Source organism: Chanodichthys erythropterus, chromosome 18, assembly GCF_024489055.1.
Source record: "Chanodichthys erythropterus isolate Z2021 chromosome 18, ASM2448905v1, whole genome shotgun sequence".
Lineage (NCBI taxonomy): Eukaryota > Metazoa > Chordata > Actinopteri > Cypriniformes > Xenocyprididae > Chanodichthys > Chanodichthys erythropterus.
Genome location: NC_090238.1, coordinates 27386183 through 27398301, shown reverse-complemented (window position 1 = coordinate 27398301; position 12119 = coordinate 27386183). Strand labels below are relative to the sequence as shown.

Here is a 12119-nt window from a genome sequence, read left to right as displayed (position 1 = left end):
TCAAGCAAACACTGCTAATATTTTCTTCACACAATGTCAAAATTTGCAACTTCATTCTTTCAGCCGTATGCGTTTTGATCTTTTTCATCAATACACTGTCATTTAATTCTGATGTTTTTCTTATCTCAGGTTCAGTATGTCATTCAAGGATATCACAAGAGGAGAGAATACATTGCTGCCTTTCTCAGTCACTTTGGAATGTGAGTCTGTTTTTACCCCTTAAAGACTACTTGATTCATCTCTGTGGCATTTGGAGTAAACTTGGAGTAAAAATGACCTAAAAATGAGAAGCTATGTATCGTAGAAGGAGTGTTATTACTTATTTCAGTAGTAAACTAGAAATGGGACACGTTCATATTCTCTGACAGAGGTTTTTCTATGTAAATGTCTAGCCTTATAGAAAGCAATGAGTGATGTGATAATCTTGAGACACAGAACCCTTCAAATCGAGACACTGAATAAATAAAACTACAAGTCCAGACCTGTAGTGGTAACCAGTATAGCTACTCACCACACCCATGTGATCATGAGAAATTAGTTACCAACACTAATTCCTTTTTTTTTTTCTTAATTACTTCGTAGTTCTGCTTCTAATCTCATAAACAAGTACAGGCAGTCACTTTATAATAGGCTGTAATACACAAGGCACCAAGATGTCTCCGGTTTATTAACACACCTTAATACATTGTCAGACAAGGCAGTCTGGCAAGAGGCACAACCTAACACGTTGATTTATTAAAGTGGTATTAATGAAGGTTATTATCGGAAACTTGCTTTTTGGGATTTAGTAGGGCAACACAATATTCATATCTCTTACCATATCCATGAATAAATGGTTCTTCAGTTGTGTTCGCTTTATAATTGTCCCAGAAGAAAAGTATTTGTACTCTTAAAAATGTATGAATATCATTGCATTAGATGACAAAATAATTACAATTTTAATGTTGGCTTACTGTAACTGTGACTTAAATACTTTTGGGGCCACTGTATATTTGATTCATTTGCAGTGGGTTTGAAATCAATTTTAAGTCTTGATTAAATTGCAGTTTAAAACTGCAGATACTGGCAACGATGGCTGTGGGAGCATTAATTCTTTGTTATTTCGTATTGGTTATTTACTGTCACGTGTGTACAGGTGATCACTTCCGTTTGCCATTTATTATTTCCTATGGTGGATTGTTTGATAGGGAAGGAAAGGGTGAATAGTGTTTCTGTTGACTGTATTGCATCGGTTTGAATGCTGTATCATGTCCTCATATCAAAATAAAATTGAAAGCAAGCATAGATCATTAGTCTTCTTTTTGATGGAAATGACGACTGATTGCGAACGAGTCACGAAGGATTGTCCCACTACCTAGCCGCAAATAATGGCATTATGATATGGCTATGCCAAGATTTCATATTTTATCCAACTGTATTCTTAAGTGTGAAAATATCTCTATTTTGAATACACAGGGGGGTGGTAGAGTATGATGCTGTTGGGTTCACCAAGCTCACCCTTCTGCTTATGTGGAAAGACTTTTGCTTCCTGGTCCATGGTGAGATACACAGACATGTTTCCTTTACTTGTACACCTTTATGCAATCCAGACTCATTGGAAATATGTGAATCTGGCTACATTACTGTAGAACCTGAAATGCATTGCTCGAGGTACTGTACATTTCACTGTACATTTTAGGTGACACATCCACGAGAGGCACTATAAGAATTTTTTTTTTTTTTTTTCATTGTAGATGCGGGTTTATTAAACAGACCAGTGTCATGAAAAAACATGCCTGTGTGTACATTTTTTGTTGCTTGTATAATGGCAGTTTTAAAGTGAAATGTCCAGAGACTGGCACTAAATAGTGTGTTCAGTTTTCTGTAACAGTTTTCTGAAACAGTTAAACGTGACTCTGGAAACATTTTAGTACATTCTAAAAAATAATGTGTTGGCTCAACAACAAAAAATTAACGCAACAGTTTGCGTCAATTTTTATTTTGAGTTATGACAACTTTGAGTGAATTTACGTTCAAACTACAATGAGGAACTTATATAACTTAATAATTTGTAGCATAAACAGAAATTTTTAAGTTGATTACTCAAAAAAACTTTAAATAGCTCCAACTACCAGGATTGTAGCTCTGGAACCAATTAGGGTCAGTCCAGGGTGATTGGGACACTTTTTGCCATTGAGATGACTTGGAAAAAGTGTCCTAATCAACCTAAATTCACCCCTAATCTGATCTATTTCTCTTATTTCAGTTCAAATCAACAGCTATCAAAGAACATGCTAGCATAACTTATTTAACATGTATATTTACTGAACAAGTAAGACATTACTTGTCACTGGCATTAGCGCAGTCATCGCTTATAGAGTCAATGGTGTTTACTTGCATGTACATTTACTCTTCAGCACAATGGTAACCACAAAAACTTAAACATTACAGAAACTCTTTTAAATATCAAACATAACAGCATTAAACACTAAAAGGTCTTAAGAACAAATAAATTAACACTTCATTTCAACACTTATTCTCCTCATCCAGTCCTATGCAAAGCATGCTGGGAACTAGAAATCCACTGCCTAATTTCCAAAGCTCTCAACACAATTTCATTAAGTTCCTACAACCTATTTTTTTTAAAAAGCCAATTGACTATTTGCAAATTTTAGTTACTGTTGCTACGTCAGACAAGCCATGCCGCTCTCACGCCACACATCGTGTTCTCACGCAGTGAAAAATACATAGCGGAGCAAAGAGGACACTGACAACACGCCGGCAAACAAGACAGAGCAGGTTACTTTTGAAATGAAACAAAGTTTCAAATTTCAAATTTTGTCATTTTTTAAGAAATTTAAACAAATACCATTTTGTGGCTCTTTAATGTGTCGTGACAGATTGCTGTAGCGCCTCAGTTCAAGCGGCTCGTGAACCGATCATCTCTCCCTACTAGTTCATTTATAGCATCACGCATATTACGCAAGGAGCCGCTCTATCAATAGCTCTTTATTAATAGATAATCTGCCCCCTTAATCACAATTGAAGTGAAAAAGAACAAAAGTTGTTTGTGTTTTACTGCGACTCGTGTTCAGTTTTATTATAAATTTATGTATAGGTAGGTATGTTTTTGCAGTTTTGCAGAAATGTTGCTAGAGTCACGTATTTCCATCGAGTCTGTGTTGCCTTTATATACTGTGATGAAAACATAAACTTCTCTCTCTGGTTCATGGTGGTATCTTTCATGTGTCTTGTTTCTGTTCTGAATGATCTGTATTTGAGCTGTTCTCCATGCTGTCTTCCTGTAGTGGACCTGCCTTTGTACTTCCCTCGAGATCAACCCACCCTCACGTTTCAGTCTATCTATCACTTCACCAGCAGTGGGCAGCTCTACTCTCAGGTGCAGAAAACTTACCCTTACAGTCCACGCTGGGACGGCAACGAGATGGCCAAACGAGCTAAGTAAGTACAAATGAATAATGAATCCTCCCAACAAATAGCAACATATAGTTTTCTGCCTGTGAAATGGTATTTTTCTCATTTGGTTCCACTTCATATGTAATGGTGACCTGGATGCAGTTGAAGTGTGTCTTCTAGAGGCTACTGGAATGTGTAGTATTCACCTTTGGACTTTTCTCCCAGCCACACCTCATAGCTGGAGAGCACTCTTTGTACTGTGTGTGATAAGTGTCAAAGATAATAAATTTCTTCTGTTTGTGTTCGGTCTGTATCTTATCTCTGTTCGGGTAACTTTTCTTTAGGCGTTCTGGCTTGGCTTGAATCAAGCAGAGATTAAAAATGTAGGTGCTGTGATTACAAGCACATATTGGACATGTATTTAATCTTTTCTGTAACCTTATTGACCTTATTGGTTGTAGTTTGTGTTTCCTCTCTTTTTGAACATAATTTATTAGTTGTCATAATACTAAAATGACAGTAGTCAGAGTAAATTCATTATTATTTATACCAATTTTGTGATACCACTTAATATTTGGCAGTATTAATGATTTGACTGATAATATTGGAATGAGAGCTGAAGTGAGCTGCATGATGACATCACTGTTTTCTCCAGAGCTGTTTTTATAGCAGAATTGAACTTATTTCATAATTGAAAAAATCTACTACTCTTGTATTTCAATAATGAAAACATTGTTTTTCTAGTAATTATTCAACAGTCAGGAGGTCAGGGTGATTTCACATTTAAGTTTCTACATGACACTTCTGTCCCTTTCTCTTTCTTTTCTGTTTCTCTCACTCTCGTTTTCTCTCTCACCCACAGGGCCTACTTCAAGAGCTTTATCCCTCAGTTCCAGGAGGGGGCTTTTGCCAATGGTAAACTGTAGATTTACAGTGTGGTTTACAGTAGGAGTTCTCTGATTGTACAGTTGGAGTTGAATGGAGGGCCTGTGGACATGATGTACAGGAGACAGCATGTACTCAGAGTCAAACAGGAGTCTGTTGAAGAAACCTGTGACGCAAGTTTCGCAACTGGCCCTCTTTAATGTTTCTGCCCTTAAGCAATGTCATTTGGTACATTTAAATGTGCTGTGTGTATTTTTTTTAATAATTTATATGCTGTTTGTTTTTTTTCTCATATTCTTTAAGAATATAATTACAACAATAAATCAAGTTGCTACTTTCCTCAGTTTCTGATTTTGTTGTTCTTTTGTTGTATTCTTTGTTTTTATTTTAAAAGTGTTTTAGGTTTCAAATTCATCCACAAATTGTTTTGTTTTGTGCCCTTTTTAGGCAAATAAAATAATTAGCTGAGCTCCAGTGTAACACTTGCCTGCAAGGATCCATTTGACTTTTTAACATTAGTTAACTGCAGTAGTCAATATCAGCTAACTATGAAAAATACTTACTAATGTTAACTAAAGTATTACCGTTAAATCAGCTCCAAATCTACTGTCCAATATGGACATGCTTAGATGAATGTGAACATGTTGGATTTGATTGGAGTGATTGTCACTCGTAGCTCTCCTAGTGTTAGCATAAGACCTAAATGCTGTATACACCAATGAGACAAAACAATATGACGACCTGGCTAATATGCCGTTGGACCTCCATGTGCTGACAAAACAGCACCGACCCACAGAGGCATGGACTCTACGAGACCTCTGAAGGTGTCCTGTGGTATCTGGCACCACGACATTAGCTGCAGATCCTTCAAGTCCTGTAGATTGTGTCATGTATTGAACTTGTTGGTCCAGTACATTCCACAGATGCTCAATTAAATTGAAATCTGGGGAATTTGGAGGCCAGGAAAACACCTTGAGCTCTTCATCATGTTCCTCAAACCATTCCTGAACAATATATGCAGGGTGCATTATCCTGATGAATAAGGCTACTTCCACCAGGAAACACCAATTTCATGAAGGGGTGTACCTGGTCTGCATCAATGTTTAGGCAGGTGGCACGTGTCAAACTTAAAAAGAAAACATGACTCCTCAGACCAGGCGACTGGTCGACTGGTTCCACTGTTCCAAGGTCCAGTTTCAATGCTTGCGTGCCCATCCCAGGCGCTTTCAATGGTGGACAGGGTTCATCATATGCACTCCGATTGGTCTGCGGCTATGCAGCCCCATATGCAGCAGAGTGTTTTGACATTCCTCCCATAACCATCATTAAAACTTTGTGTGACTTGTGTCACAGTAGACCTTCTGTTGGTTCAGACCAGACGAGATAGCCTTCATTGCCCTCGTGCATCAATGAGCCTTGAGCGCCCAACACCCTGTCGGTGGTTTGTGTTTGTCCCTCCTCTGTTGGTATATTCTCAGCACTGCTGACCAGGAGTGACCCACAAGCCTTGTCGTTTTATTCACAGATACTCTGATCCAATGGTCTTGCCAAAACAATTTGGCCCTTGTCAAATTTGCTCTGATTTTTATTATTCTTATATATCTTTAACATTCCTGCCCATTTCTTCTACATCCAACAATTTGATTATGAGAACTGATTGTTTGCTTACCATCTAATCTACCCTTTTTTAACCATTTACTTTTCATTTGATTTTGACAGGTACTATAAAATCATGACATCTGAAAATACGCAGTTTAATACTTTGGATCAGTATCAGTATGTTGCATTGCACAGCTATACATATTCATATCATATCTAGTCCGTAAATTTGTGTGAAAAAGTCAGAAAAGGTCATTAGGTTTTTTCAGTTGAATTATTCCCCAGAACTGAAAAAATCATCTAAAGTATGAGCACTCTTTTATTTCTAAATTTGGTAATTGTAGTCAACGTCTTGTTTTGTTTATTCTTGTAACTTTCCAAGGAAAATGTAGTTGAATGTGTTCATCTGTGCACTGGATTTTGAAGAATTTGTCCCTATTTGCATCTATGTATGTGTGTGTATCTGCATATATATATATATATATATATATATATATATATATATATATATATATATATATATATATATATATATATGTTGTTTTCTTGTGCTCAAGCCCCACATTGATGGAAAAGTGTCTTGACGTGTCGTCACTGTCAACCCTGATCACTTTTAAGCTTTTAACAGGGTTTCAAATATGAACCAGAGTGAGCAGTATGTGTGTGTTTGTTAAGGGAGTGTAGTCATGAACGGGATGTGTGGGAGAGAACCTACAGCTGAGAGAGGGAGAGACTCTAAGAGCGAGAGCGCGCTTGTTTTCATCATTAAGCACAAGGGTCATTGTCAGGGGTCTTTGTTGGCCTGGGGATCTGCCCTCTGCTATATTTATTGTTGGTAATGTAGGAACTGTCATGTCTAATTGGGAACTATGGGATGAATGTATTTAGGCCATTTAATAGAATCGAGTCTCTTAATAAAAGAATTAATAACAAGATTCTTTCTGTCGGTTTTCCTTCCGTCCTCGCTTGGCACTGTAACCTTTCCTGAACTGCTGCTAAACTGGCCCTGTCAGAATGTGTGCGGACCCCCATTTAAGGGGGTGTTGAGAGAGAGAGGTAAAGGAAAAGTTGATGGCCTCTTTAGGCCGAAACAGCATTTAGATTTGTTTCTTTTTTCAGCACCCACTCAATCATCTCTAGTGCTGCATTAACAGTAAAGTGTAGTGCATTATGGATTGGGGTAAAAAAACAAAGTGCTTCCTCCAGTGTATTTCGTGCATATGTCAGCAACTTATATATCAAAGTATACTTTTTTATTTCAGTAGTTTATATCATAGAGTTGTAATAGGGATGCAGACGAACAAACAGCTGTAAATGAGGTGTAGTATATGAGCCTATTTTCAAAGACCTTGTTTTCTTTTTGCTCTCCACTTTTAGTGCCGGGGTCTTGCCTGCCAACTTTGCTGCTAATTCCCCAAATCCACTAATCCTGCCTTATTTAAACCATCTTGATGGCAGCAGGCCACAGAAAATAAAAAGCTTGGCAATCTAAATGATGCTCAGATTCATCAATTGCAACGGTATTGTCATTCCAAGCGGGTAAGTTAACCTTTGAAGGAATTGCTGCTGACAGTTTCAGTTGTTTGTTTAAGTACAGGCTATTTTAAAATGACTTCAAACCATCTGTTAATCTGAGTGTATACATATTATTTCTAAACAGGTTTAGAGGAATCCCGGCCACAATCGTGTTTCATGTTTCAACATGAAAACAAGTTTCCTGCTGGTTTTTTTCCAGTATGCTAATGGTGATTACTTGAAAGATAAAAAGCGAGAAAACAACAAAAATGGTTGCGGAAGCATATTACAGAAGTTACTCCAGACTGTAATGTAATTAATTGTACATGTGACAGTTTTAAACTTGGTGTTAGATAACCATAACTATAGATATAGCTTTAGAGACAACGTCCCCATTTGACAACTAACCCTAGTGTCCTCTATGTGCTAACATCTCTAGGTCAAATCTCCGATAGCGGATGTGACCTTTGCCTCATCTTTCTCCAGAAACGATAAAAAAAGAGAGGCGGGACAAGTCCAGTCATTCTGACCCTCCCAAAACATCTTTCATCTGCAATGCAAACTCCAGCATTGGATAGTGTTTTGATGTCCACAATAAGATAGAAAAGAGAAAGCAAATGATTGAAAATCCCATTTGCCATCTTAGATCACCTCACTCCCCCAAGACGCTAAGAAGACAGGGCAGCGGCAAACATGAGAGGTAATCGGAGCGAAATAAGGAACATTACGAAGGCCTGAATATGTCAGAGCGAGGCTAAGAGAAACGCGGCCGCCGCCTTTGCCTGTTTACCACTGCGGAGTTCCCCAAGCTGTCAGGCCTAGCGATTTTATACACAATCATGGTTATTTAATGCATTCCTCTGAAAAACAAAAGCCAAACACATCATTAAAAGAAAGTCACTGAAAACAAACATTTGAGACAGGGGAAAATGAGAGACAAAGTTTCCTGTTCTGGTAACTCTGGGATACGTTCTGTTCTGATGTCTCCAAATTCAGAGTGACATTAGTAAGAGTTTATTCTCCTCTTCGTCGTCGTCTTGTTCTAGTGGGGGAGAGGAGGGGGCGGCAGGGATTGAGGATTGTGAATTTCAGCAGTGGCGGCACTCGTGAACGCGGCTGGGGTTGTTGACGCGAGCCATGTTTGGGATGATGGAGCTGAGAGGCTTAGCTAATTTGGAAGAGTGGGGGAGATTTGAGGCCTTTTGTTGGAGCCTGTTTGATCTGTTGCAAGGGAAAAAAATGGCCTCCGAGATGTCATGGAAATGAGAGAATTACAGTCTTTTTGCTTTGCTTTGTCAACGTGCAAGATATGTTTTCACTCTCGCTTGATAATAACTTCCACTCGTTAAGCTCTGATTGTTAATTGCTAATTACTCTCCTCCTAGCCATGCATCAAAAGGCAGGAGAGAGCCATGCTAAGCGGATCAAACACGGTCTGTTTCTGGCTTTGGCTGGTTTTTGCTGTTGTCTCCCCCTCACATTTTTGGGTCTTGCTTTATTTATTTATTTTTTTTCCATTTTCTTTTGGGTTATGATGGGGGATGACAAGATGAATGCAGATTTTGTCCCATCTTCCTCTGGGCTGCAAATTGTTAGCGTTCGATTTAGACCTGTCATGGATTTATAGAAGCAAACCCCTCAGGTGCTTCAGCCCTGGCACAGAGCTATTGGCTTTCCCCAATTTAACATGGAATTAAAGGGACTGACATTCCATTTGGAATGGAACATTTGTCAGTGACTAAAGGGGCTTTCGCACCGGAGGATCTTTTTCATAGTTCCTATAACTATTGGCAGAAGTACCCGATTTTGGCGTGTCCGCACCTCAAGAACTGGGAATAGTTTTAGCTATTGGAACGCTTTTTTTGAAATAGCTCCTATTTCAGAGCTGGGCACAACGGGAACTACCAGTGACGTATGTCGATTGGCTGAACGTATGCCATATGAAACACTGGCACCCGCCATTTTTAAAAAGCTGTGTAAACACATACAGTTTACATGAACTAAGTCCACGAACATACAGAAAGCTAATGTTAACTGCATTCACTGTCACCTTTGCCTGCATCATTGTGTACTTTTCTCAGCCTTGATCATATATAGCACTGAATTTGAGGTTTTCACAAAAATGAGTTCATTAAGCCCTCATTTAATGATCCAAATGCTTCAAATAGCAATTAAACATCTAAAAGTATCTTTATTTGTATATTGTCTGAGAGGAGTACCTTTCCTTTGTCCATGAAAAGTACAGTTTTTCTCTGCTCGCTTCCCCACAGCAACTTCCTCATTAGTCTAAGTTTGGTATGGTTTTAAAGCGCAGCATTCCAACTTCGAGAATATTCATATCGAATTTTTGATAGCACTGAAATGTGATTTTCAAACCCATGCTGATGTAAACAAAACATACATTTCCTATGTATATATATTTGGTTTTGATGAGGTGTGTGCCAAATTAGGTGTTATTAAGAGGGATTTTAAGGTATGGTTGCTAGGTGATTTCATTTTGAAACCTTCAGAAAACTTTTTTTGACTCATTTTGCCAGCACGGGTCACATATGTCAGTGCCATTGTTTTGTCTCAAGATGAACACCAGTAATGTTTTTTTCTAAGGCACGTTTATGAAAGCTACTTAAATGTCCTAATTGAACTAAGGCCTAATCCTGGCTTAATCTAAGCCTTGTCTTTGAAACTGAGCCTGTGTCTCTTAGCCCTCCTTTTTGTTCTTTTTAATCGCATAACTTACACTTCTGCATTCCATCTCCGTTATCACAAATCCCACGACACGATAATAAAAACACAGCTCTGATCATGGAGTCCTCCATCCTCCAGCTGTTGACGTTGTTGAATGCCGCGCTTAAATGGCGTCGCTGTCGGCCTGCTTACGTCACTTCAGAGTTCCTACTGGCAGTGTGAATGCAACCTCGAAAATGGAGCTAGGGGAACATTTCATTTTCTGGGGACCGCCCTGGTGACTAGTTCCTATAACTGAGTTCTTAAAATGACCTGGTGCGAAAGCCCCTAAAATACATTTACCATTGCTCTGCGGACTCTGTGCGATTGGGGCAAAAAAGTTCCCTATGCAGATCTTGCTCGTTTTTAAGTTGGTCATGTCAATTCACAAAACAGAAAGCTGCTTGGTTCTAAAACGGCCTCTGTTTGAACTGTGCATCGTTACATTATTGACAATAGACAATAGAGCTTTTTTACCCACAGAATTTTAACTGACATTTTATTAATGTGACCTCACTTTAAAGATACAATCATATTATTGTCTGACTTTTTTGATCAAGTCTTTTTGAGATTTGGAATCTCATTTTGTGAATGCTTACAGATCTCTTAACTACTTTTCCATCCCCAAAGACTCATCCCCTTCCACGTTCCTCACGTTCCTCCTCCTCTCCATGTGCGGTAGTGCCTGGCTGGCGGCAGTACCTGGTCAACTGTCATGCTGGATTGAGTGTTGACCGCTGTCAGGCTGGAAGATGCGCTCTGATGGCCTGTCTGGCTGATTGACCTGTCAGAAGGAGTGATGAATTCAAGGTAGAGTCGCACGGACAGGTGCACACTGCAGATCAAAAGGCAGGAATCTTTTTAGGTGTTTTTTTGAACCCTACAGTCCTCTATGTATTCTAAAAGAATATTTACATGAATCTCAGACATTTGTTTAATGCTGGTGCATAAATCGAACATTTCATAAAACAGATAGTTCAGACTTGAAGGAGAAGATGCATTCAGAGTTGTTGCTGCATCCTGTAATAACTCTATGAGTCAAATAGTTTAAAACAGGGTTCGGCAACCTATGGCACATGTGCCAATGGGGCAATCGCTGACACGTGAGCAAAAGCGAAAGTGGTGTACTTCATTTAGATAAATGTAAATATAATTTTGAGGTAATTATTCCTCCAAGTACACAGCTTGTTTTATTAATTTAGGACCTATAAATACTGGTAAAGTGTGAGAATTAAACTGCGCAAGTCATGAAAACACGCAGATCAAGACATATATCACACAAGCTAAGTCCAATGGAGTGACAGCTTACAGTTTGTTCTGCTGGATTTGTTGTGCTTAGCTTTGAGGGAAAAAAAATCAATTTAATGCCATACATTTTGGAGATATTCAACTAAATAGAGTCAGTGATGTGCAAACTCTGTTCACATGTAGAGATCAGTAGTGTCACACTGTAAATCTGTTATTCAACATCTAATTTAAACCTAAAAAACATGCACTTTCCCATTTTATTATTTAATTAAGCAATTTTGTGATTGATCAAGTTCAACTGTATAATGTGTTAATCTTTCAATTTAGCCATTATGATTTTTTTCAATATGGTTATGGGGACTATTAATTGTCTGTAGTGTGCTAGACCAAAAAACATCCTCTTTTAATTCATTTTTGATCCAGAAGTTAAATGCATCACTACTGCTTAATGTGACTACAGCACAGCTGTAAACTGTTTACCTCTGAATGCGACCTTGAACTTAGAGATCCTGCCCTGCAGGGCTTCAGAAGGGGATCAGGCAGTGGGCAGCAAACTCAATGAGTAGAGTGAACGGAATAATGGGGGAGGCTCGTGCCGAGTGCCTGAAACCCCCCTTAGCTGCTTAATTAAATTTTCCACTTTTCCACACTCACATTACGCTTTCATTCAACCGGACAGAATGGATGCTTCGAAGGAGTAGACCCCCACAGAGGGACTCTGCCCCCAGACTATTCTCCTTCCTAAGAATTAT

General features: G+C 38.7%; 1 protein-coding gene across 3 annotated transcripts in view; it reads left to right on the top strand.

Moving 5' to 3' along the window:
* The window catches only part of babam2 (BRISC and BRCA1 A complex member 2), a 97692-nt gene extending 93075 nt beyond the window's left edge, over nt 1-4617 (top strand). For all 3 annotated transcript variants that reach the window (XM_067368244.1, XM_067368245.1, XM_067368246.1), the window contains exons 9-12: nt 130-200; nt 1456-1538; nt 3288-3441; nt 4259-4617. In XM_067368244.1, the coding sequence (XP_067224345.1) occupies nt 130-200; nt 1456-1538; nt 3288-3441; nt 4259-4322 (372 nt within the window). In that variant the 3' untranslated portion in view covers nt 4323-4617. The remainder of the gene's footprint in view (nt 1-129; nt 201-1455; nt 1539-3287; nt 3442-4258) is intronic.
* Nucleotides 4618-12119: the final 7502 nt, after the last annotated feature.